General features: G+C 42.5%; 5 protein-coding genes across 11 annotated transcripts; 3 read left to right on the top strand and 2 right to left on the bottom strand.

The window, feature by feature from the left end:
* Positions 1–62: 62 nt before the first annotated feature.
* Positions 63–25,826, top strand: LOC6731441 (nascent polypeptide-associated complex subunit alpha, muscle-specific form). 6 transcript variants are annotated; one of them, XM_044923251.1, is made up of 9 exons: positions 65–502; positions 19,297–20,679; positions 20,725–23,198; positions 23,259–23,373; positions 23,447–23,923; positions 23,986–24,404; positions 24,461–25,236; positions 25,305–25,445; positions 25,560–25,826. In XM_044923251.1, exons 1-9 carry the CDS (start codon positions 289–291, stop codon positions 25,648–25,650), a joined length of 6,090 nt encoding a protein of 2,029 aa, XP_044779186.1. In that variant the 5' UTR covers positions 65–288; the 3' UTR covers positions 25,651–25,826. The 6 variants fall into 6 exon arrangements, with proteins under 6 accessions (XP_044779180.1, XP_039147580.1, XP_044779186.1 ...); XM_044923245.1 differs by having other exon boundaries at positions 63–502; positions 19,297–23,198; positions 24,464–25,236; XM_044923238.1 differs by having other exon boundaries at positions 19,297–23,198.
* LOC6731445 lies at positions 1,097–14,390 on the bottom strand. 2 transcript variants are annotated; one of them, XM_016179754.3, is made up of 9 exons: positions 14,154–14,390; positions 6,123–7,275; positions 5,801–6,018; positions 5,560–5,712; positions 4,758–4,887; positions 2,626–2,820; positions 1,935–2,346; positions 1,704–1,866; positions 1,097–1,639 (listed from the first exon to the last, which is right to left on the bottom strand). In XM_016179754.3, the coding sequence occupies exons 2-9, from the start codon at positions 7,225–7,227 to the stop codon at positions 1,172–1,174; spliced, it is 2,844 nt and encodes a 947-aa protein (XP_016024084.1). In that variant the 5' UTR covers positions 7,228–7,275; positions 14,154–14,390; the 3' UTR covers positions 1,097–1,171. The 2 variants fall into 2 exon arrangements, with proteins under 2 accessions (XP_016024084.1, XP_016024083.1); XM_016179753.3 differs by lacking the exon at positions 14,154–14,390 and adding an exon at positions 10,381–10,927.
* LOC27206545 lies at positions 11,481–12,235 on the bottom strand. Its single transcript, XM_016179752.3, has 2 exons — positions 12,139–12,235; positions 11,481–12,082 (listed from the first exon to the last, which is right to left on the bottom strand). The coding sequence occupies exons 1-2, from the start codon at positions 12,175–12,177 to the stop codon at positions 11,528–11,530; spliced, it is 594 nt and encodes a 197-aa protein (XP_016024086.1). The 5' UTR covers positions 12,178–12,235; the 3' UTR covers positions 11,481–11,527.
* Positions 14,974–15,743, top strand: LOC27209056. Its single transcript, XM_016184570.2, has 2 exons — positions 14,974–15,091; positions 15,149–15,743. Exons 1-2 carry the CDS (start codon positions 15,041–15,043, stop codon positions 15,671–15,673), a joined length of 576 nt encoding a protein of 191 aa, XP_016024082.1. The 5' UTR covers positions 14,974–15,040; the 3' UTR covers positions 15,674–15,743.
* Positions 16,028–16,746, top strand: LOC27207329. Its single transcript, XM_016183037.3, has 2 exons — positions 16,028–16,138; positions 16,193–16,746. Exons 1-2 carry the CDS (start codon positions 16,100–16,102, stop codon positions 16,637–16,639), a joined length of 486 nt encoding a protein of 161 aa, XP_016024081.1. The 5' UTR covers positions 16,028–16,099; the 3' UTR covers positions 16,640–16,746.
* Positions 25,827–25,913: the final 87 nt, after the last annotated feature.

Here is a 25,913-nt window from a genome sequence, read left to right as displayed (position 1 = left end):
TCGGTATAGGGGAAATAAATATTTTTTAAGCATATTTTGATTACCAGCTTTCGCCTGTCCATTTCTAGATCCGCTGCAGCCCTGGTCGAAAGCTTTCCATGGTGAATGGCCAAAGCGCGAAAAGAAGCAGAAAGTTGCCTGCCTGGAAGTTTTCTTGGCTTTAACGCTTTAAATCCGTCGTGAGTGTCAATATCCTGTGATTAAAAATAATTCCTAAGGCAACTGTGCACTTGGCACACATCTTCATATCGAGTAAGCCCAATTTAAAGCTCCGGATTCGCCGCTAACATGTCGGAAAGATCGAAAGGTGACGTGTCCGCTCGCGTAAACAACAACGCAAACCCGACGCGTGTCGTTAAAAATCCGCTTCTGAGCGCCTCCGTGACCGGCCTGAGTTTCGACGACTTCCCCAACAAACCGCAGCTCCTGCCAGCCGCCCCGCCCGTGGTCCATGCCACGCCTCCAGCGGCGCCCGTCCTCATCGCTGGCATCTTGAATCGCGGTAAGTGGGTCACCCGTACGTTCGGGAATCTAACGCGGAGTGGGGGTCACCTGTTGCTCGGCTACTATAATGATAAGCTGATAAGCCAGGCACTTGACCTTCTAACCCTCTTCCTATATTGTGATTGACATTACTACAGATCAAGATACTATAAACTACTTTCAGTGTAAAGAGAAATAGGTCAGGTCAGCTCACTTGCTTAGGCTTAAACAAATATGTATACCTACTACTGCTGAACAAATATATTTGTAGATATATTATAATAGTATTCTTAAATTAGAAGTTTCTACTTGAGTCAATGTGGAAACAAGTTGGGATAGTTATTATTAGGCATTATTGGTTCACCCAAAACATAAGACATTAGTTAAGTGAAATCTAAATGTGAATGTTTTTTGATAATGTTTCTTCTGATAAGCTGAAGATTAGGAACCTTTTTTGCAAGTTTGGCCGTCCATTTAATCGTTTGAAATCACCGACATTGTTTACACTACTTTTTATAAGTTGCACTTCGTTTCAGTAGTTTACGCAGGGACAAACAATTGTATCCTAAATATGTGGATACATTTAGCAAAACATTGGCATATTGCATATCTGATACTTCCATGGCATTTTATTAGACTCCTCCGAGTCCCAATAGGTTCTAACTTGGCACAGTAACATAACAACAATCTACTCCATGCTCCTAGTGGAGTGGGATCTATATGTGGGCAGCTCCAGCGTTGTCTTCCTCCGCCTGCAACACCATACAATGCTCCATATAAGGGCTGCAATAAGCAGGATCAGGAGAATGACTCCAAGGCAAATGGCTGCAATGGCGGCCTCGTTCAAATACACATCTCTGACATCGATGGTAAGGCTCCTTTGGTTTCCGGCCGCATCGAAAGCCATGAGTGATACCTTTGGTTCGCAGCAAGAGGCCATGTAGGTTGCCTTCAGGGGCTCTGTGCTACCAGCAGTATAATAGTTCCTATAGAAAAGACCCTCTGGCGGCGTGGCCTGCAAACGCATCATGCCCGACTGCCAGTCCTGAGCGGTTACATCCACAGTCCAAAAACGTTCACCACAATTCTGGGATTCGGGCGTCAGATAATCACAGCGGCTGCCAAACTCCCAGGATAGTGTAGGTCCAGTTGAGTCCTGCAAATTACATTTAAGCATTTCAATTATGCTTTAATAATCAGCTTATCAGCAGTTCATATACCTGAGCATCTATGCTGGTCACCACTTTAAGATTTACCGCCAAAGTAGATGTTTCGCGACCATAATTGGTGAAGGTAATCCGATCTGTCGTGCCCTGAGCAGTGCCAGTGGGCACCAGAACAGTCAGACGCACTGTGGCCGTTCCCTGGGCGCGCAGACTTAATCTACAAAGACAGAAGTACGTAAAATGTATAATGTGTAATCCGAAGACCTTGCTTTTAAGCGCTCGAACCTGGTAGGATTCAGTTGAACCAGGAAGCGCCGCTCGTCGGTGACTTGAATAGTGGAGTAAACCGTTTCCGTTTTCATATTGGTGACCTCAAAGAGCAGCGTAGCTGTCTGACCAGCCATCACCAGCAGTTTCGATTCAATGCCCAACTCAATTTTTGTGCCACATCGCTGGAGGAGCATGGCATTTAGGGTGCTCCTCGGTTGTCCAGTGCTGGGAGCCAAAAGTGTTTGATTCAGATTCGGAGAACTTTGGATTTCCTGCTCTGAAAAGGTTTCGATTTCGTTCTTCGGGGAGTCCACATCTTCCTCTAGCTTTTCCGTATCCTTTTCCTTGTCGGGAAACTGGATTTTGGCCGACTTGGCCTTTGTTTGTCCGGTTTTGTAGTAGCTGTCGATGCGTTTGATGATGTCGCCTGTGAGGGAAATAGAAAATAAATTCAAAATCAATTACGCACACGTGTTTTTCTTGCTCTATGGAAATGTATCGATGATGGCGTCAACGCTGACGATTCCATCCAAGGTTGAAGCGCGGTTATCAGTCGAGATTCGTATTCATTGGGGCAAACGAAACAGATCACGGGCCCTTATCAGTCGAAACCCAGTCCCAGAGCATTTAATTAGCTAACGGGGACTCAGTTCTGTGTGGCAATCAATACCGCCAGGTTGTTTGTTATTTTGTTACTAAAACTTACCCAGAAACACATCCGCTTTTCTTTCGGCGCGCACAAACACATTGTACTTCTCTTGCAGCTCGGGCTGTAACTTCAGTTTGAAAATCGACGCGCGTCGCAGCTTATTTAGCGGTACGTAGGCATCAAGTTCTTGGTTATTTAACGTTTCCGTGACATTAACTCCGCTGAATTTCGCTAGTTTCTTCAAATTGATCTCTAAAAAGTAGAAAAGCACAAAAATAAACAAAAGTCTAACAGCTGTTGGCCATTCACAACGCAACGCGGACAGCTGTTACAGGTGTTTGCGCAGCGTTGCCAGACCACAACATTGCGTACAACTTTTAATTAAAACATCATAGTTGTGCAATAAACATTCAATCTGTAAGCCATCAAACGTGTTTTTTATAGCCAAAATAATTATAATTAATGGACAAACATTAAATAAAGACATTTTGCGGTAATCTTTATCCATCTGCGGGACCTTGGCAACCCTAACCCCGCAGCTGCGCCGTAGTTGTTGTGAAAGAAAAACACGTCTACAAAAATCCGCGAAAAAATAATTGTTTTTCCTTGTAAAATTAGCAAATAACGTACGATTTTCGGCCGCTAAAGTGTTGACAACGAGTCTTATTAATTGCTTGTCTAGATCAGTGCTGACGACATAGCCAGCCAGTGCAATAAATCACCAAAAACTGGTCGCATTCTAAATTTGCCCTTGACAGTGATGTGATTTGCCTAATTTTGTTGTTTAAAAACGTATGTATGTATGTTATTTTAAGAAAAGACCACATTCACAAAAGCTGAGAAAGATATTTAACCATAAGAGGAAAAAACAGCTGCCTCAAATATTCAAAATGTTGACATCTTTCATATACCTCAAAGTATGATAATGTTTATAAATTTACTGTGCAAAAGGGTTATTTTTGTTTGAGTTTTGAAGTACTCTTTTGAAAAGGTCACAATTCATTAGGAGTTGAGGCAGGCAGTGCAAAAAAACCTCCCCAAAAAATTGATTTTAATTTTTTTTGTTCAGGGTGTACATGTGCAGTGCGTGCTTGTGTTGGTAACTTCCGGGTGATAACTTTGTTTATAATCGGCGGTTCCATAAGTTATAAAAAGATTGCAATACTTTCACTGGTTATTTTCAGTTTTGTGCGATAAGTCGCTGTTTTGACTACAAATGTTATGATCCGTCGTTTTTGAGTCATAATTATTTTCTGTCTGACCCCGTGCAATCTTCATTTTATTAGCTATACAATACCAAATCGGACTTTGTCCACTCGTTCGACGTGGCGTATGATTAATCTGGGGGAACGCTTGTTATAATTGATCCATTCTTCCAACCATTCTACGTTTTAAGTTAGTTAACAATAACATTTTGTGCCGGACAGTTGCAAGTGCTCCATGATTAAATCGAATTAGATATATATTAAAAATACTCACCTTAAAGGACGAAACACAGAAGGGACTAGAACACAAAGTGCTGATACAAAGTTAAGGTGAAGTTCGAAAAAACATAATTTAGCTGCACACGCAAAATATTCGATTTTAAATGGCTGAGTTGCATTAAATTGTTTTGAAATCAGCTTGGCTAATTAGCTTATGACCATTAACAGTCACCATTTAAAATCGTTATCATTTGTGTGGTTTAGTGTTAAATAGGTTTGATTTTCATCGTTTTCGTTTTATTTGTGGACCCTTAAAAAGCTAAAACATTTATTACTTTATAACTGTAAAACAGTAAACATATATATTGAAATTTCCTTTGTACTACAGTTTAGTGTCAAGTGTGGTTTTGTTGAGCATTATTATTATACTAGCGTTTTGGTTAAGGAAAGCGTTGGGACATCGGCTATATACAAGGATCAGCATAGCTGACTTGGGATTAGAGAGCAGCGATTGGTCGGGTGTTAGTCAATGATCTTACGAGCTAAGGACATAAATTACACAGTAGTACAGTTGTCAATACATCTGGGAAGTTATTGGAAGCTTGTGCCATTATCAAGAGGATTAGACTTAGGATCTACGTAGGTTTGGCACACAGACTCCTACACATTTAAGTCGCTAAACACTAAAATACAACCCTGCGTTAGTAAGTGCGATAGAGCAAACGGAGTCGGTGCTTGGTAACTCGCTTTACGAGAATCACTAACCACCATTCGGCGTCTCCATCGTGGCCCGTCTCATATTCGCATCGATTCGCACATGGAGACTGGACAGCGTCGTGTCAACCGGCAGATCCAACTCTTGACTGCCTTGATACGCGTCCGCTACTAGGGTGAGCTGAAAAGAACAATAAATGTCAAATGTGTTGGCCACATTAATACGACTCGATGGACCATTATATAAGTTTGAATAAATACCAGGCTTGAAGGCCCATTCTCAATTAAAACCCAGTAGATAATCTTATTAAAAGGTAGTTTAGTTAATAGAATTAAAACACTATAAAAAAGTACCCTTGCTTCTGGGTTTCCCAAAACCTTAAGCACAGGAAATTGAAATTATGCTAATTTCTAATTCCGCATTCCGCAGAATTTGAGTACAAAATACTCAAATTGCCATTTTCGCTGTGTGGGTTAGTTTCGGCATTATTGTCTAGGCTTCCTTTCTACCAACAGATTTGCCCTTCACTTTTCTTTCCATAACCTAGTTTTGCAGTGGCCGCACAGCCACAAAAGATGCACCATCATCGACAACAAGTCGCGGGGTCTTGAGCACCACCTGTCGTTGTGCTGGCGCTGTCGCTGCCGCCTGGCCACTGGAGAGGTAATCCAAGTGGCTCCGTCTCAGTTGGCTGCTTGGGCAACAGTCGGCTGGATCTGGTTGCCACTTTCAGTTTCTCAACACTTAGGCCTTACCCGCCGAATCTGGCTCTGGCCCGCACACTTTAATTACCCCAATTGCGGGTCGGGTTTGCTCGTTGCTATCGTTGCTATCATCGCGCTCATATCTCACCGTATTGCCAGCTATATGCTGTCCGTGCTCGGTGCTCACAATGTGGATGATCTCGCCACCGGATCGGATGGCCACCTCACCCAGAATGCCGCCTACTGCGTCCTCAGTTTCGTTTTCGCTGCCCGATCGCTCTCCGTACCACAAAAGGAATAACTACAAGAGAATCCGACAGATTACAATGAGCATTTTAGATCGTTCATTGTGGTTGCTTAGAGCTTCTTCGCACTGTTGATCAACTCACCCTAATCCTCTTCTTTAGCAGAGTGATGGCCGCATCTTGGACCAGTTCCGTATGTGGTGGGATGACTGCGGTCGAGATGAAAACAGCACTGTCGTAGGGAACCAGCTCGGCGGCATGCAAAACGCCCACAAACGAGTTGCCGCCCTCGTGCTCCTTGGTGCTATTCAAGCCAGCGATGAACTCCCGGGTGTTGTTGAAGCTGAAGGCAGAAGGAGCACCTAAATGGAAGGGAAATTGGTTTAAGTTTTTTCTTATTGAAATTCATATTCACGCAAGAAAGATTGTTTGAAAGAGTGAGAAATTCGTATAATTATAAACTTACCGGCTGCATTAAGTGTTACCAAAACGATCTTGATATCGATGTTCTTGTCCTGCAAGGCATCGATATAGAGACGCTTTGCCTGCTCCAAGGATGCGGACGAAGGATCGACAATCACAGCCAGGGGCATGCGAATGTACACATCCTTGATGTAGTTGCGCAGCTGATCCGCGGGCAACAATTCCGGCTTTAAGCCACCGGTCACTTGGATGTGCTTCGGCTGTTTTCTAGGACTGGGCGTTGTTGTGGTTGATGTGCTGGTCGTTGTTGTGGTCGAAGTAGTTGTCGTTGATGTTGTTGAACTGGTGGCTGGAGGACTGGGTGCTTGGGTGGTGGCCCAGGGGAAGCCGCCGAAACGAGCCCTTAGAATGGGCAAAGGTGCTTGTGTAGTGGAAGTGGTTGTTGTGGTCGTCTTAGCTTCTGCATGCTCGTCGTAGTAATCATCCTCGGAGGAGTACTCAAACGGTTTGGGTTTGTCCCGACTGGGCAGCTGTTGGACTTGAGCCTGGGGAATGGGTTCGTGTTGCTCGACTCGGTAGAACTGATCAGCTGGAGGCTGCTCATCCACCGACTTGGTGGCCTCCTCCTCGATGTAGTCCGTTGGAGTTTGCTCCTGATCTCGCTGGGGGAATCTCTCTGCCTTGGCCTGACGCACATATTCCGGTATCATGGTGGTGGCCACTTTTGCTGTGGTGCTGGCCACCATCTCATCCTCGGGCGCATCCTCGTAATAATAATCCCGCGCGGGTTTGTCCACCTTTGATACACGTTTCTGGGTTGAAGCATCGTCCATCATTTCGGCGGATGAGTTTTCCCCGGAATACGGAGCCATGGTGTTCATCCTGCTCTCCATGGGTCTCATGGTGCTCACTTCCAGCTCCATGACTTGGGAACTTTCGGTTTGGTCCTCCTCCAAGCTATTGCGATGCTGCTCCATCTCTTTTTCTACCTCGGCGTCCAGTTGAGCAGGGTCATAGATCTCATCGTTGCCTCCCAGGCTAGAGCCAATCATTTCGCCGCCATAGTCCTCATCCTCGGCAGAAACTACGGGATTTAGTAGCAACGCCGCCAGGAGCACTCCCAGCCAGAGGTGCGTTCTTAAAATCATTTCGATTGATGTATGATCTTAGCTATCCTCAGTTGTCAGCATAAAAGTCTGCAAAAAAATGATGGAGCAAAGAAATATGTCAAAATACGATTTTGGAAAGCTTTTCGGAGTTCAATGATTGATTGATTGATTGATCGACTGACTTCTTTCGCTTACTTAATTGACGCAATTATTCATTATTATTTCGAGTTCACTTTTGCTGAGCCGTTATTTTTAGTTTTTCTATAGATTTTGTCCGTTTTTTCGACTATTTGTCTTCTTTTCAACACTTTCGCAATGTGAAAAAGTGAAATGTTATGACTGCTCATTGTGATAATCATCTGGTTTGTTATTAAAATCATTTTAAATAATTATGGCTGACAAATCGAACATTTATAGCAAATTAGCGGTGCAGAGATTTGAGGAAATTTCCATTTAACTACGAAATTCTGGGGAATTTGTTGTTTTAAAATGTTTTTATAATTTGAAAGCGTTTGAATACGCAATGAACTGAGAGAAATGATATAGCCATGGCAATGCTGCGATCTCATAGCTAGAACAATCAGGAAATACTTTTCTAAAAATATTTTATAATTGTACTAAATCCGATTTTAATTTAATCTGCTGCTAACCTTGATTAAATGTGATTTTATACTAGTTGAAATGGCTGTAATTGGTAGCTTAACTTTGATACTTTTGATCCTAACCAAAGCAAAAAAAGTTATCCAATGTAACTTGGCTTAAATAAACATAAAAAAGATTTTGTGTAGCCAAAAATACTTTGCCAAAGTCATGTTCATGAGCATGCAATAAAATAAAAATAAGCCTTGATGCACGGAGTTATTCAAACCACTTAAGGGCTGGTAAAACAGTAGTATGTGATGAAAAGTTTGGCCAAAATCAACTAAAAGCCCAAGTAGCTCGTCGGAAAAAAACCGGGTAGGGTATTTAAAACATATATATACAGAGATATGGTCAAGGTTTTGTTAAACCTGCTGCAGGTGAGGAAAATAGAAACACAGAAAGCGAAGACGACGTTGACAATAAAACAAATTTGCCATAAAAAAAATAAAACAAACGACTTCTCGTGGTTGTGTAAACTCACACATGTGAATCAAAAAAAAAAAAAATTAAATAAATGTTTAAACTTGATTAAAGCCGGAGGAACACGCTAACTTTGTGGCTTCAATTTGATCAATTTATAATATTTAATTAAGCAAATGCAATTAACACATTGGTTAAGGCAACATGCAAAACGTTTTTATGATATACGCTATTTTCCTTTGCACTCGCCGTTTATTGTTTATACTTTTTGTTGCATTTTTGCAGCCGTTTCTTCTGCGACTTGTTTGAATAACAAATTGCCCACAAATCAATTTGAGTGATTGATTTCTTGGCTCTCGCCCCGTGATTTGCAGTGTAAAAACTGAGAAACGAGCAGTTGCCATTAATTAACAATATGCAAAGCCGCAAAAAAAAAGATTGAAACGAAAATACAAATAAATAAAACAAAATGAAACGAAATGAAATATACATTCAAGTTGAAATCCAAAAGTATCGCATTGATGCGTAAAATGGAAATAAATTAAGTTAAAATATTCTGCGTTCGTTTTTCTTGTTTGGCAGGCCGCCCGAATCAACTCCAAATCGATTTGTACATTTTCGTGCGTTGCAAGGTCACCGAATTGGGGGTCAGCGGGGGATCATGGATCATGCAATTTAATAGCCAGAGCTTAGGCCTCTCTTGGGGTCTCGCGTTTTCTCTTTTATTTATTTATTTTTTGAAAACTTTGTCATGATAAATTCGTGAAAGACACGTTCGTCTGTCGTCTTCATGCTTGTTTATTATCGTTTTAAAATTTTAAAATCCATTGCACAATTCCCATTCATAAGACATCTTTGGCCAAATGCTGTATGACTTCTATTCATTTAAGATTCTCAGCCTCAGCAGGTCACGTAATTCTTTGATAGATTGCCCTTTGGTTCAGGGGAACTCCTCAGTTCCGAGAAGTTAAAAGTTTTTGAGAAAAGAAAGTTGTCTTTGGGTATACAAAGTTCTAATTTACATTTCGGCAAATAACCTTTTGATTATAAAACCAAATTATTGCAAGTTGATAAGATAAACGTCTGGAAATTCGATATAGAACCCTACTAGGAAGCACTTATCTTCAGATAAGCTTTGGTTAATTGCATAATTTAAAAATTTAAAACGAAACCAAATGCTTCTAACGTAAATATGATTACAACCGAAAAGCGATTAGAGTGGCCCAAAAACAACATTTCAATGAGATTCTTCGTGATCTATAGCCACTCTATTTCGTGATCGGGAAAAAGTGCTCGGATAAAGACCGAAAAACCGAAACCCGCTGAGGCAGTTCATCAATCAGGCACAACAGCCGTCAGCAGCTGATTTGCTGCGGCTCATAAATGAAAAAAAAAAAAAACAACCAGATCCAACCAAATGGTTCTATAAACAAATTAGAGAGGCGAGCACGTTGTCGGTTTTTATTTATTTACATATTTCTTTTCATTGTTGTATTTTTGCTTTTGCAATTACGTGGAGTCAGTCGCCGAGATGTGATTAACAGACGCGTAAGCATTTATTTTCGCCATGATTTTTATATCACTCGGACGTTATTCTGCCGTTTTTATGGCTCCAACAAATTAATGAAAAATAATTGCGAAAATTATAAATTCAAATTGCGTTCCTAGTTACCCCTTCCTACCCTTCTTTCCCTCTGATCAGCCCCTTCGTGTCAGCTGAATCGACTTGAAATGCACTCTAATTGTGGCAGCTTTGCTCGGCGATCATCAGCGATGAATACTTGTGGTTGAGGATTGGAGGGGGTGGAGCATTGGGGGGATCAAACCCTTCAGCGAGCCCACGCGCATTTATATTGTTTACTTTCCTGACATTGAAAAGCCAATTGATTTGTTGATTTTCAGAGCTTTGAAGGGTTCTGTTGGGCCTAGGAATAACAAAACTAATGGCATTCTGTTTGTAGAACTAAACGGCGGCGTGGGCGCAGAGTAAACTATGATTCGGAAATATTTTTTTTAATTGTTTCGCATTTTTTTCTGTGCTTTTTATTTCGCTACTTTGCATTTAGGTATTTCCTATGTGCTTCAATTTGCCTAAAATGTTTTAATTAAACCTGCTTTTCATTCACTTGCCTTTTGTGAAACTTCTTGTCGACGTGGTCTGCACTCAATTTAGCTTTCTAGCTTGTTTTTTTCTTTTTTAATATTTATTATTAAATGTTTTGTGAATTTTCGAAATTCAAAACAAATAACTTAGGCAACAAACTTGTTTTCTCCTTGCTGTGCGCACGAAACAATCTCAATGAATTTTAATTACACCTTAAGCGGTACACTTTATTTATGAGTTTTGCCCACTTCTTTGCATTGTTTATTAACTTGCAGATTATGCAAATCACGACAACAACAAAATGCACGAGCGCACAGATATTTCAGAAATATTCACTTGCTGCAGTATTTCACGCGCTCAGCAAATTGCAAGCGACCGAAACAAAAAATGTACAAAATTAAGAGCGTTCGATTTGCGGCCGTGTATTGGATTAACCCGTTTAAATATATTTCTCATGCGCGACTTGTAGTTGTAGCTTGTAGCTGAGTGCGATTTTGGCAGCTGCCTTTGCTTTTTGCTGGCGATCGCGTCAACGTCTCAAATGAAACTGAAAGCAGAAACACAAGCTGCGACCAGCGGAGCAGTTCGCTGCTCATATTCACTCCAATCCACTCCACTCCAAACCGATCCGATCAGATCAGCTCGGCTCGGCTTGGTTGGCTTGGCTTGGCTCTCTTTACTCGGCCGAGGCAGCAGGTATATAGATAGGGGTATGGGTATAGGTATACCCGATGCTATAGCTGGCTGTATGGCCACAGAGGTTGGAATCTAGAAGAGCGTGCCACTGATAAACCGAGGCAACGTGCTGGAGCAGCTGAGCTGATGCCACAATTGGATATGTTCATGACACGAATGTTTGGTGGCAGCGCCATGGAAATATCTTCGCTCGGATGGCAATTCTGTTCCCATGGTATCATCAACCTGTTATGCAATCACTGCGCTATATCATTCTCAACACTCGACATGCTGATAGCGCAGCTGAAATGCTTAGATCTTATCGTTGTAATATGTCACAAGTAGTGGCTTGAATAAGTTGTCATACAAATAAACTAAGATTCTATAATACAAGTTTTGCTTAATTAATCAGCAACAAAGAGATAACACTTCTAACAAACACGCATGTTAATTAAAAATGAACTTCCAAACATAATCAATTTATTATAGAGAAATTATTTAGGCACATTGGTATTTATCCTTGAGCGCCAGGATACGAGAAGCTATCTCTTCAGTCATACTTCCCATACCACTGGCCCGATATTGCTCGAGAAGCCTAAACAGTTCCCCTCTAGCAGAGTTATCCGGGAATCGTACTACTCGCTCCATGTCGTCAGCAGCTTTGATCAGCTTTTTATGGAACTCAGTGAAAACTTTGGAAATCATGTTCGATTGGAAATGATTTAGAGGTCTGGTGAGCGCCTGCCTCTTGGAGGGTGATCCGACTAGAATTGGCTGTTCACCGTGTTCATTGAATCCTTGAACAAATGCCATCTTGTCTTCCAAACGACTGGACGTAACTATGGTCTTTCCGTGCTCGAGATAGTCCAGCATGGATTTCCTGTAATCTGCATATTCGGGATAGGGCACTAGGGCAGTGACCATTTCCTCCAACATTCTCTTCATCAGAATAACTGAGTCCTCCCACCAGTCTGCTTGAAACGCTCGAACGTGTTGGAAAAACTGGCATATGGCTACTGTATTCCGTTCCACAGGATCACTGCTGGCAAATGCCTGAGAAACAACAAGGATTACATACTAAAAGTGAGCTTCCTCTTGGCCAAACTCACCAGAAACAAAAGGAAAAAAATGATCCGAGGAAATGACATTTTGCAAATCTGAGCAAGTGACTGCAATTCTTTTAATGCACTCTTCGGGTTTTATAGTAGTTTCCTTATCAGTTTTTAATTATAATTATACTTCTTATCTATTGAATACTTTGCACCAGTTTTATATTGACTTTAAAATAGAAAAAATAAGTATTTGCAATTCTTGGAACTGAAAGAATCATTTGCTTAAGATGTTCTTCATGCAGCCGATTGAAGTTTTTTGACAAACAAACGTAATTTTAGCAACTCATATGCCATATTTTGATGTTTGTGGTTAATAAGATATTAACTTTAGGCTGCACTGCGAAAGTTTGTTAATCTTACCAGTTAAGTAAATAAAAATACAATGCAAAGAAAGTATATAACACAATAGGCGCTAACTTGATAGGAGTGCTTGCCTTCTTTGTTCACTAAAGATTATTACAATCAACTTTAAGTATATCTATGCTTAATGAGTCGCTGGAATGATTTAAAATATTTCTCTAGGAATCACAATGCCCTCGAACCAATCAAAGCAGAAACAAAGCGAATAACACTTTTTCAAGTTCAGAGTAATAAAACTTTGCAACTTTCTGGCAGAGTTCTTTGCATGTTGACCTTTTTTTTTTGCTTTGCAATCATTATGGCAAATAATAACCGCATTGGTGGCATGCAAAGTGAATATGTAATCGGCTTGGTGGTCGTCAAAAATTCATCCAAAACAGACCGACGCTGAACTTGTGTAGGAAGTTCGACTACCCGGCTGGCCGGCGCATTAAAATGGAGCGTGAAATGAATTTAATATGACAACTCCGACTGGCAGTCGCTGATAGCATCAATAAAATCATAATAAATACAAGCGCGTACATATATAGTGGGCCATCGAATACGTATATTGTTGTTCATTTAAATATTGTATGCGGAAACGTTGAGGCTTCCTCAATTTCTTAAGGTATTAACAAAGGGTTTAGCCGGCTTTCTTTACCTGTGCCTTAGAAATTCAATAGAAATTAGTTTAGTGTGGGTTTGTCACTTAAGTAGTACCTGTAAGACTCCAGAATAAAATAATTCTTTTGGCTATGTGTAATGTGTGTGACACAAACAAGAATGGCTCTGTTGTAAAAACACATTTTATTGTTATTCCGACAGAACCTTAGATTGTTCAGGAAAAAATATGTAAACACAACCACGACGTTTAAGCACAATGATTCCGCAGCTTTTTAGCTTGTATGACAAATTGTTGAGCATCTTGAGCTTGACATGACTTATTTTCCATGCGAAATCGTGCCCATCTTGACCTACGTGCCTATCTTGAAAAACTCCCAATACTAAGGTCTTTGGCAGAAACCATTGAACCACTTTGTATTGCGGTTTGAATAGCAACACTTGGTTGAAATATTAAGTACTAATTGTGTGGTTCCAGCGAGGAGACATGGGCATGTGGTCAAAGCTCTCAATTGGTAAGAGTTTGATTTAAAATATAAATATACCATATACTACAGTTGACTTATTTGTAAGCCTACTATATTTTCATTAGCTAAAGATCGGGATAATCGCAGCCAGGGTATAAAAGAGTCGTTGGCAAGGAGATAACTTCGCACATTTCGAAAGCAAATTTATTGCATCCAGAATTTATGCAGCTCACGCAATTTTCACTTTGCGAATATTACGCTGTTGTCGTGCTTTCGTTAATAATTATGCAATCAATTTTTGTTGCTCGCCTTCTGCGGCGGCAGTTGCTCCTGCTTTCGGACATTGCTTCAATTAACAACTTTGCGGCAACGAACGCAAAAGAAAAACCCTTTCAATAAAACAAATTAAATATTTGGCAATCGTTTTGTGTCGATTTTTTTGATTATCGTTCCATTTGCCGCTTGCTCCGCTCGATCGGCCTGTGATTTTGTTTGTGGCTCTCATATGGATGCCGAGGCTGGTTTAATTTTATGATGAATATATAAACACGTACGCATGTCCCAAGAGTGTTAATCAAAAATTACCAACTTGTTTTCGCGGTGGCAGCCAAACGAGCCCCTCGAGAAGAACGAGAAGAACTGGTGCAAGGCGGTGTCAGCGTTTTGTTAATAATTAGCTAACACAGTGCCTGATGTCACAGTGTCTTATTGAATACACTAATATCCTTAATCCTTTCGGTGTTATTTCACTTTCACAATATTCACTCGATTCACTTTTGGCACCTGTGGAGCACTGCACGACTGTCGATCGACTAAAACAAACTCCTCTAATTACTGACCTTTTTGTACTTGTCGCACACGTATATTTTGTATGCTTTTGTGGCTCATAAATTGTTTAAATATTGAACAATTGGCTGCAAATGGATGTATGTAGCTAAGCGGGGAAACGGATTGGCACACCCCGTCGATAAGATATATAGAGTCATAGGAATCCGCTATCGGAATAACCCGGAGGAAGCGAGATTGTGGCAGATGCGTCACGGGTCAGTGGGTGTGGCGGCAATGGGTGGCTGACACAATTAGCATACCCCTACTACGAAGGGTTTACTCATGTGCTCGGGGGAAAAAACCCCGAAAATACCTTCGAAAATATGCGAGTCCCATATCACCTTTTTCACCTGAACTTGCTGCTACCTGAGTTTGTTGCCTAAGTCTTTCGTTAGTCCGTCCTGAAATAATGCACTTTCCGTGAAACGGGTATCACGATTTTATTGAATGTTTGGGGTATATTCCTGTGCTGATTTTCCATTGTAGAAATTAAAAAATAAACAGATCGAACTATATATAAACGTTTCTTTGTTTGCTAGACGTCGAGATTATCTGAGCTATTTTATAAAAGTCAGCAGCAACGATAATCGCAACAGAATTCTATAAATCTGCGTGTTTGCGTCGGAAAAGTGCAGTTCTATAAAATGATTAAGGAAATGTACTTCCATCTCGTCATTGCTTGGCTGGCTGTACTGGTACGATACTTAGGAAAAAATTCGAAAATAAATGATTAAACTTTCTATTGACCGCAGTTACCACCGAATAGTTATCCACTGGAGCCAAATGCGGAAAATGCATGCGAATTTATCAGAAATGTTGCCCGATTTCCAGACGATGAGAATGCTTGGTGGGAAAAGAGTAAAAGTTTGGCCAACTCTATATTGGATAATAAAATCTATTATAAAAGATCATATCGTTCCTGTAACCAATATGTTGCTTCCCTGCAAAATCTGAAAAATCGTGGAAATGAATTAAGTGCATCCAGTCCTTGGGCACAAATAGTTGAATATCTTAACTCATCCGCGCAGGAATATGAAGGTGGTCCGTGTACTGATGAGGAACCCTACAGTTATACATATTCAAGTAACATTAAAACCATGAAAAACGATATACGCGAATTGAGTCAACGAGTGAAAGATCAGATCGAATATCATAATTTGGTGGCACAAATTGATACGAATGCTGATACGGTTATAAATACATTATCTGGTTTCTCTATTCCGATGCTAAAGTATTTAACACGATTTCCGTTGGCAAAGTGTACTCTGCCCAATTGAAGAAAACCCATTCTTGAAAGTTGTGTAATATAAATCCGAGAGAATAAATTGACATATAATATTGATTACAAATGGTATTTTGTATTAAATGTCTTTAGGATTGTAATGCATAATATAGCAAGGGATCTAGGCAGTGGGTTATTGACACCAAATTTGTAAGCATAAATGGGAATGCCTTATGGAATTCCTTTGAAAAAATGGGAGTCCCCATATCTCATTTGATGCTACCTGAGTTTGTCTGTTCTTTGAACCTCCATTACACACTTCCACTAAAGGGTAACGTAAATTTGTCGAGAGCTGAGCCTAATGCTCAGAAAAATCAGCAGGTAGTTAAGGATAGGTTTTTAAAGAAACAATTCCTTTAAAGTGCTATAAAAGGAGCTCTGTTTTTTCAAGAACAATCAGTCTTTTTAAAGCAAGCGTAATATGCGTTTCTCTGTAATAATTCTATCACTCAACTTATTGGTAAGAATTTGGCAGTAAAAGTAACCATTAGGCTTATTACATGTGCTATCTTAGAGTTTCTGCCGTGGATTTCCCATGGAACAGGGCAATGGTTGCGAACTTTTGGAGCATGTTGATACCGACGATTCGTGGTCAAATATATTTGATAATGTAAGAAGATCTCTGGAGGATGCCATCAAACGGGCATCGAATTTGGAAAAGTGTAACTCGCAAGTCGAATTTCTTCAAAGCTGTTTGGATCGCGCCAATAGGGTTACTTCCCCAAAAGAACAAATGCAGTATGTTGTTGAATTCATCGGCTACCAGGAAATGCATTCCAAAAATGAACCTACACGCACAAATACTTATTTTGGAAAAAACATGATACATTTATTCAAGAAAACAGTCGACAAACTTACGCAGCTGAGCAGAAAACTAATTAAAGTGTCGGAAAAAATTGATGAGCGACTGGGAAAAACAATTGACAAAAGCAGGAAATTACTTTTTGGCCAAGAAACATGAAGGTTTTATAAAACTGAGCAATGCTTTTCTTTATAACAATTAATAAATGTGCTGATAGTGCTTGCTTCATATACAAAACAATAAATTATTTATTTGTTTACTAGAAATTACATTTTCTTGGAGTATTAATAGAAATCAGTGATAATGAAACAGACTGAAACGACAGAAGAATTCTGTGATTCTTCTTTAGCAATATTACCGAGCGACAAGACGTTTCGAATATTTGGTGGAAAACTTTTTGGAATAGAGTATTGAAAGTCGTGCCCGGTTTATTTATACCATTTAGCCGCTGGCAGCCGCAGACTGGCCGACGTCTCGAGGAGCTTCTTCAGCATCATTTCCAAAGAGCACGCATTTTATTGAGATTTATTTTGATTTCTTTTTTTTCGTGTGTGTGCTGTTTTTTTGTTTATTTATTTATTTGGCCCGGGGGTTCAATGCCAAACATTTTTGCCATCCTTTGTTTTCTCAGTTGTTTTTTCGGATCGCGTTTTTGGCATGCGACCTGCACGAGCCTTTTGGCCAGCGTTTAAATTCCCAAATTGATGGCAATCTTTTTTTGGGGGCATTGTTGTGGCCCGAATACATATTATGTGCTGCTCGGGTATCCTGCAAATGATTTCATCGTGCTTGACGTGCTCATGTGGGCCTTAATTGTTTTATTTGAGTGCCATTATGTGCAGGCAGCACTTGGGACAGCCAGACGGAGCTGGAGCTGGAGCTGAAGATCTTTCAGATGCTGCTTCTTTCGAGTGGCCGAAAGTGACCGAAATCTGGTTATGATGTCATGCTCCTAAGTAAGGTATAAAATTCTTCCACATTTTGGTGTGTGCGTGTTTCTTTGTTTTTTGTGTAGGGTCACAATTTGAATGAATTATGCTGTTCTACTTTTTTTTTCCACCTTTGCGGTTAGACGAACGCGAGCGTCTTTATTTATTTTAACACATTTGTCGTAATGCGTCATTGTCATTGCGGGCATTTGTAAATATTAAAACAAAAACCACCTCAAGCTAAAACTGAAAACTGGAAATTTTTCGTTGTTATTTAATATTTTCCGAGCCCCACCTCGGCCAGTTGCTATAGCTAATCTTTGCCTAGCCGTTACAAATGACGACCCTAAAAGTGACAACCCAAAGTCGACAATGTCAAGTGCCTCAAAGTGGCGAAAATATACGGCAAAAAATAGTTTTGCGCGTGATTTAAGCGGTTTTACTTGACATTTATTGGAAAAATGGCAAAATAAATCATATTTTTCCAACCAAAGTATACATTAATTATTTGCTATCAGTCAAATTATTTAGCTCTCAAAAAGACTGCATATTTATAATATGCAAACAAATATATGTATCTTATATAATAAACAATAAATTAAATTAAACTCTTACCATATTTCCGTCGAAATATTAGGTACCTTTATCAATTACAATATTAGCATATTTATGGGCAGCAATTTACTGCCTTAATAACTTATCCCTGAAAGTGATTAATAGACTGGATTGCACACTATCTCGTAGTGAATAAAAAGTACTCACACTGATATGCATATGAAACCTGACCATTACGGACGCGCATCTGTACGTGGACTTCAGACCAGGTAGAAGCAAGCTTAGAAGCAAGCCCGTTTGATCCAAAGATCGCATTTAGAATCCCATAATTTGCCATAATCATAATTCTAAATCATTGGCCTGGCTTTGGAATCTGGTTATGCAGCTGCGACAAGAATTCCAAACTCGCTTTCGAGCATGTGAACAATGCAGTTCTTAAAATAGTCTCCACTCCGCTCGAGGTGTGAAAACCTTTTGGCCAGCGAATGCGCCTCGGATCCAATCACGTTTCAAGATCGAGGTGAATTCTTTGACGTATTCGCTGGCCAAATGACACGTTCGCCATGTTTTGCGGCCAAGTGCTTTCATTTCGCATTTCACATTCATCGGGAACTTCGCGGCGCTTCTTCTACAAATGCCATGGCATTTATACTGCGGCTAATGTCAAGATTTGGCTTTTTATGACACCCCCCACTATGCAGCGCAGCAAAAAAACCCGATTCGGATTTAGAGTGTGGATTAAGTTCGCTAAAAAAAAACGTTAACTGACCTGTTTGTTTGCCAGTTCCCCACATGGCTGCTGTCGTTTATTATGGGTTAATCAAACGGTGGAACCATTAAAACTATAGCTAGCCAAATTGAAGGCGGAAAACATTTGAGAGCAATCAGTCGGTGCAATTACAATTTATAAGTCATGGCTTACCTTCTCCAGTAGTTTCTTAAATAGCACTGGTTTTTTTTTTAACTAACAGTGATTTAATGAAAGGACATTTGTGGCTACTCACGTAGCAAAAACATCTTTTTTATCATTAACAATTAATAATGCTGTTGCATGTTTGATTGCGGCAATTGCTTGTTTAGTTCAACCACTCAATCTACTTCTCCAAGTCCAGTTCCACCTTCGATCCAAGTGCGAATTTATTAAACCCGTTTATGGCGGTTCCGTTTTGAATTCTGCCGATATTAATTAGCATTCATTACAACCCATAACTTCTTGACGAGCATACGTTTCTTATTTGTGGGGGCCACTTCCAAATAATAACTTCCTATGATCTCCAACTACAAACAATAAGGCATCATTCTGACCAATGTGTTTTTTTGTCTTCATTTCAGAACCGAAATCATTGGTCACCGTTGGTCAGCCAACGGGCATTGACGATAGCGAAGCGCTCGACGAGATTAACTTGAATACCAGCAGCGAGGATTCCGTTGGCGCAGGTGGATCGAGTCCATATCAAGGCGCAGGCGATCCAAACGCCAATCCTCTGTTGGAACCACCAACGGAAGCTGGAAGCGATTCGTTGCTGAGTCAGGCAGCCTCCTCCTTTACTGCCCTGCCTGCGGTGGCCTCCAATGTGTTTTCCACCTTCTCGAAGCGGATCTACGCCGGCAGCAGGGAGACCTCGGAGGAGCCCAAACTAGACATACAGCCCTCTTATATTCAGCAGGCCAGCTACGTTCAGCCAGTTGCTCCGGTGCCAGCTCCATTTTATGCAGCTCCACCAGCGGCCGCAAATGAAGTGGTCGCCCCCGAACCACCCAAGTTCTACGCACCTACTGAGGTTCCGCCACCGAACGTAGGAGTCCCTGCACCGCCGCCTACATCGGGAAATCCAAACACATACCGATTCACCGCCAGGAAGAAGCTATACGCTCCCATTCCTGGATTCTCCGAGCAGTCCGGACAACCTGCACAGGCACAGGTTCCTCAGGCTCCCCAAGCGGCTCCATCATTCCAGACGCCACCATATCCACCACAACCAACATACGCAGCCAATCCTGCTCCCTTTGACATATCAGCGCAGCCAGTTCCAATTCCCGCAGAGGAACGCAAATCCGGTGGAGGACTCTTCTCTTTGACCAGTCTCGTGCCCACAGGAGTGCTTCAAAATATCACAGGACTTGTTCAATCAGCCACTGGGCGAAGCAGTGAACCAGAAAACACAAATGTCCAGCAAACAGGAGGTTACCTAGACATTACTACAGCAACAGCACCAGCTCCATCGACGAACTTATTTGGTGGACCAAATTCAACCCTTCCGCCGGGAGGTAATTATTTCGTACCGGGAGCACCTGCATCTTTACCCTCAACAGAGGTAGTAGTTCCACCTTCGGTCGGAAACTTTTTCGCGCCGCCAGCTCCATTGCCTGTAGCACAAGCAGCTGCTCCACCAGCTGTAGGAGCCTTCTTCACATCTGCTGTTCCAAGTGTTACGCCTTCATTTTTTACTCCAGGATCAGTTCCACCTGTTGCACCGCAGCCTGTTCAGTCAACAACTGTTAACCAATCTGCATTGCCACCAAGCCATCCTCCGGCCGCATCTGCAGTAGGAGAACTCTTTGTTCCTGCACCAACGACAATCGCCCAAGGAATTCCACCGGCAGTTCCATTTGTTGACACACAAGCTGTTCCAACAATACCTTTAACAGTACCACCAGGCAATCCTCCTCCAACATCGGCACTAGGAGGATTCTTTACCACAGGTGAAGTTGCACCTGTTGTTGGGCCATTTGCAACACAAGCGACACCAGCAACACAATCTGCAGGATTCTTTAATCCAGGAGAAGTTCGTCCTAATGTCCCATTAACCGAACCGGTTCCAACCATACCGATTACATCATCAGGTGGGCCACCTACAGGAGTATTTCCACCAGCAGCCGCTCAGCCTGGTGTCCCAACTTCTTCAAATCCGAATCCCTTGCCAGGAGCAGCTGCACCACCGCCAGCCGCTGGGCAAGCTTCATATCGTCTCCAGAAGGGAACTCGTCTTTACAAGAGTCCATTGACGCCTCAGGAAACCGCAACATCTTCGGGATTCGCCGCTCCTCTGCCCCCCACATCTGTAACTCCAGCCATTTTTAATCCATTCGGAGCATCTGCACCAGGATCATTAGGGCATCTAGAGGGTCAATCCAGCCAAGGAGTTCCTTTCTTTACGCCGTCAGTGCACAATCCACCAGGACAAGGAGCACCTCCAACTGTTCCACAAGCAGCACCTATTGCCCCTCCACCAGCGACATCGAATACAAGTGTTGCTCCTCCGCCAACAGCATCTGTAGCCAATCCTCCTCCAACAGCTGGCTTTGCCAGTGTACCCCTCTTCGCTGCACCAACAATATCGTCAACGGCTATTCCTTTCTTCAATCCTCAACCAACAGGAGCAGAAGTAACAACTGGTTTGAGCCAACAAGAAAACGCAGCTGAACCATCGACAACTTTGGAAGGTCTAGTGCAAGGACCTACTCCAACACCCTCAGCAAGTCAATTCTTTGATACGCCTTTACCAACAGGAACCCAGCCGGAGAACCCAGTAGCAAGTGTTTCCTCGGGAAGAGAAAATCTTGTACAGGCGCCAACATCGAACCAAGGAATTCCATTCTTTGCGCCACCGCCTCCAGTGACTTCGGGAACGAATATTTTCACACCGCAACTTCAGCAGGAGTTGATAGCACCAGCAGAGGACTCCAAACGATCCGAGATTCAAGAAGAGTTCTTATCAGCACCACCACACGAATCAAATCTATCAACCGAACTTGGAGAAGATACACGCACTGGTCCTCCTGTAATCGAACCCGTTCTGGAAGAAACCCCAGCAAGTAGCTCGGAATCGAGTGTTCCACTATTTCCGCCCGCAAGTAAGGTAGATCAAGGAGATATAGTCTACCCAGAACCATCTGCGCCGGTGGAACAAGAGATTCCATTGTTCGTGCCAGTGCCAGCTTTGCCGGGACAAAGTCAGGGCATACCACTGTATCCACCACCATCAACTGGTTCCACCAGTGCCAGCTCGATTTTTGCTGCGCCACCAGTGGCTTCAAGTGCTCCACTTTTTGTTCCTGTTCCTGGTCCTCCGTCGGTTTCATCGTTATTTTCCCCCGCTCAAGTGGATTCTACTTCTTCGTTATTTGCTCCGCCACCAACATCTGCAAATACAACAATACTAACACCGGCTCCGGATACGACTTCTACGTTGTTTGCTTCCACACCAACAACAACAGCATCAATACCAGATATAGTTCCAACTACATCGGCTGAACTGGTTGACGCACCTCCTGGTTTCCAGGGATCATCAGAGGACACCGCAACCAATCTATTTCAGGGAAACTCCGGAACTCAAACAGTTTTTAGTCCATTTGCACAAACTAAGGCTACACCTTTGATTCAGGAAACAAAACCCGAATTGGTTCCACCTCCAATTGGATTCTTTGCGACGAAAAGCGAATCCGAAGTTCTTAGCCAGCCACCACTTGCTCCCTCGCCGCTGCAAAGTTTCTTCAGCACAGCACCAGAAACCGCAACATCCACCGACTTCAATTTCTTCGGAAGTCCAGCACCCGGCAGCGTGTTTCCTGATTTGCCAGTGCAGCAGGGAATCGCACCGCCACCATTGGCACTTGAGTCACCGCCACAGAATAGTGTGTCCAATATAGCCACATCTGCTATAGGATTCGATTTGTTAAACCAGACCCAGCAAGCTTCAAAATTAGTCGAAAACCCAAATCAAAATTCAAGTGTCAACTCTTTCGACGGCTATTTTGGTGGTCCTAGTGCCTCTGCGCCACCAACATTCGCACCCGAGACAACTACTGAACCTGTTGCTCCAGCTATAAACTGCGATCCCGTCAATTTCTTCGATCAGGTTCCTCAAACCCAGTCGCAAATCCAGCAAGCTAACGAGGATCAGCGCATTCAGAACTTCTTCAACAATCCACCGTTGCAGGATCAACCCGCTGTACCAGGTGAACTCAAATACGACATTGTCCACAGCGGAGTGGCTGTAAAGCAGCTGCAAGAGCGTTCACAGACACCCATTTCAAATCTTGTCGAGCCGCCTTCGTCCGCCTGTTCGGAGTTCTCGACCCTTGCTCCAGCACCAACACAAACCGATCGCCCATCGGGCGACGATCTATTCCAGCAGCATCTGGGCGAATTGCCCGAGGAGATCCTCAAAGAGCTAAGAATGGCAAGTGCCAGCAGCGAGAAGGGCCAGGTGGCGACGCCTCCCGTGGCTATAGTACGTTAAAAAGAACATGAATATGGTTTTTATTAAACTAATTAATAATTTATCGTTTAGCCTTACTCACCAGTGGTGGCGCACTGGTTCTACAAGCGCAGCGTAGGCACAAAGTTCATCTGGACACCATTCAGCCACTATGATTCGGCCTTGTTGGAAACCAGCCTAAACCTTGGTGAGCACATTCTTTTAGTTAGCTACTGAAACTTTTCAAGCAAAATCATCTTATGACCAAATCTCAATTGCAGACGATTCCACATTGATTATTCCCGTTGAGGGTGGCCGCTACGATGTAAACATCAAGGAACGTACCAAGACTCCCGTTTACTGGGAGGGAAAGGCCATCGAAGTGCGACGCTGCTCCTGGTTCTACAAGGGAGTTGACTCCAAGTACGTTCCCTACACCGAGGACACGGCAGCACTACTTGAAGCGGAATACAAGCGATCTGCGGAGACTGGTGAATGGCATCAGAAGATCATGCTGGCCAATGGCGAACAGGTGGTCTTCCACGGACCTACAGTTATCGTCCACTTCCTGCCGCAACAGAATGCAGACACTTGGGGAGCTAGCACACAGGGTTCCATGCGTCCGAGAGTTGTCAAGAGGGACCTGGATGATTTCACCATCGAGCAAGGCGAATCGCAGCGAGTTGATCACCTGCTTTTCATGGTGCACGGTATTGGCTCAGCCTGCGATTTGAAAATGCGCTCAGTGGAGGAAGTGGGTGAGTTATATACATGAGTCTATTAGCTTTCTGGCAAATAACCAATTTATAATCATTCTTAGTGGATGACTTCCGGGTTATTGCCCAGCAACTAGTTCAGTCGCACTACAAAAACTCAACAGATATGGGCCTGGTGGGTCGCGTTGAAGTTTTGCCCATCTCGTGGCACGGACACCTGCACTCCGAGGAGTTAGGCATCGACGAAAAGCTGAAGTCCATCACTTTGGAGTCTATTCCTCGCCTGCGAAACTTTACCAATGACACGCTGCTCGACGTGCTGTTCTACACCAGTCCCAAATACTGTCAAAAGATCATGAACACGGTGGCAGATGCGCTTAACGATGTCTACCTGAAGTACCGAATGCGACACCCTGAATTCAATGGCGGAGTGTCGTTGGCAGGTCACAGTCTCGGCTCCCTAATCCTATTCGATTTACTGTGCCATCAGGAACCGCTCAAGGAAAGCGAGGAAGAGAATAAAGTGAGTAAAACTTTAGCGATCAATAAAACAATTATCAAAGCATTTTATATATTAAGGAGAATCCCGACCAACTTCCCCAAAAGCAATCGAGTCAAAAGGTACAGCTTCCAACCAGCGATCTTTTGCCGAAACAAGTCAGCTATGCGATGGGTCCGGAGGGCACGGGACAGCCTGTGATTACATATACACAGCTGATATTCCACCCCAAGAAATTCTTCGCTTTGGGCTCACCCATCGGAATGTTTGTAACTATCAGGGGGATCGATAAGCTTGGCCTCGACTTCCACCTGCCGACGTGTCCGGGTTTCTACAACATATTCCATCCCTTCGATCCGGTAGCCTATCGGATCGAGGCGCTTGTAAATCCGGACATGAACGGCATTCGACCGGTGTTGATTCCCCATCACAAGGGACGAAAACGGATGCATCTGGAGCTGAAGGAGACGATGACACGTGTGGGTGCGGACATCAAGCAGCGATTTATGGACACCTTCAAGACCACGCTGGACAGCGTAAACTTTTTGACCACGGTGACGAAGGTTAAAAAGGAAGCAGAGGAATCGCTGGAGAAGGAGACAAGCCAGACTTCATCGCAAGCTTTTCAAAAGCAAAACGAGGATCTGGACGAGAGTTCAATTGCCAGCTCGTCTTGCAAACTACGAAATCGCACCGATTCCAATTCGACGACGGCTTCCGACCCTGAGTTTATAGAACTTGATTTCCCACTGGGTAAGCTGAACGATTCAAAACGTGTGGACTACGTGCTTCAGGAAGCTCCACTAGAATTCATCAACGAATATATTTTCGCCTTGAGCAGCCATGTGTGCTACTGGTAAGTTATCTCCTAGATTTACTCAGTAAATATAGATTTACTTACCAATTATTGCTTCTAAAACGCAGGGGCTCCGAAGATACGATCCTTTTCGTGATGAAGGAGATTTACGCCAGCCTGGGAATCAGCACAGACAGCCAGGTGCCGCAGTCCTCAATGACCATCGAACGACCCGTCTCGCATGAGAGCAGCCACTCGCTGTTGCCGATGTGAGTCCACAAAACCACACGAGAGCTCTGTTGGATCCAACGATCCCACGTACCGTATACACCATAACTATATATACATTTAGTACCAATTTATTTAGATATGTTATTTGTTAGCCGAATCATACAAAGAATTTTCCATATGTGCAACTCTAACATGGTTAAAGGTATTATCAAAATAAGAAGTCTTTATCGTTTGAGTGACTAATCCGTAGCAAGTTCTCGAGCTTTACAAAATTACCTATGTATTGATCGGATTGGAACCGAGGAGACCTATTTGTTATTTTTGTAATATCGCCTGTGTAACAATTAACTTTGTAACATTATGTTAAACAAAGTGTATGTCTAACAAATTTTAAAATAAATAACTACCATTGTTTTCAAGTTTGGCGGGTTTTCATATATCGAACTACTGTTTCAGCTTATCGATTAGTCGATAGCTGCTCTGTTGCGGTATTTTTTGTTGCTGTC

The sequence above is a fragment of the Drosophila simulans genome, chromosome 2L, assembly GCF_016746395.2.
Source record: "Drosophila simulans strain w501 chromosome 2L, Prin_Dsim_3.1, whole genome shotgun sequence".
Lineage (NCBI taxonomy): Eukaryota > Metazoa > Arthropoda > Insecta > Diptera > Drosophilidae > Drosophila > Drosophila simulans.
Note: the sequence above shows the minus strand (reverse complement) of the source record. Positions and strands in the feature narration are given on the sequence as shown.

Excerpts from the sequence above, each read along its gene's own strand:
- LOC6731445 (XM_016179754.3), bottom strand. The coding sequence starts at position 7,227 with ATGATTTTAAGAACGCACCTCTGGCTGGGAGTGCTCCTGGCGGCGTTG. Across the intron at positions 6,019-6,122 it reads GGTAACACTTAATGCAGCCG|GTGCTCCTTCTGCCTTCAGC; the intron begins GTAAGTTTATAA and ends CCTTCCATTTAG. Across the intron at positions 2,821-4,757 it reads GATGGAGACGCCGAATGGTG|AGATCAATTTGAAGAAACTA; the intron begins GTTAGTGATTCT and ends TCTACTTTTTAG.
- LOC27209056 (XM_016184570.2), top strand. The coding sequence starts at position 15,041 with ATGATTAAGGAAATGTACTTCCATCTCGTCATTGCTTGGCTGGCTGTA. Across the intron at positions 15,092-15,148 it reads TTGCTTGGCTGGCTGTACTG|TTACCACCGAATAGTTATCC; the intron begins GTACGATACTTA and ends TATTGACCGCAG.
- LOC6731441 (XM_044923238.1), top strand. The coding sequence starts at position 289 with ATGTCGGAAAGATCGAAAGGTGACGTGTCCGCTCGCGTAAACAACAAC. Across the intron at positions 23,199-23,258 it reads CGACGCCTCCCGTGGCTATA|CCTTACTCACCAGTGGTGGC; the intron begins GTACGTTAAAAA and ends TTTATCGTTTAG. Across the intron at positions 24,405-24,460 it reads AAAGCGAGGAAGAGAATAAA|GAGAATCCCGACCAACTTCC; the intron begins GTGAGTAAAACT and ends TTATATATTAAG.
- LOC27206545 (XM_016179752.3), bottom strand. The coding sequence starts at position 12,177 with ATGTCATTTCCTCGGATCATTTTTTTCCTTTTGTTTCTG. Across the intron at positions 12,083-12,138 it reads TTTTTTTCCTTTTGTTTCTG|GCATTTGCCAGCAGTGATCC; the intron begins GTGAGTTTGGCC and ends GTTGTTTCTCAG.
- LOC27207329 (XM_016183037.3), top strand. The coding sequence starts at position 16,100 with ATGCGTTTCTCTGTAATAATTCTATCACTCAACTTATTG. Across the intron at positions 16,139-16,192 it reads TTCTATCACTCAACTTATTG|AGTTTCTGCCGTGGATTTCC; the intron begins GTAAGAATTTGG and ends GTGCTATCTTAG.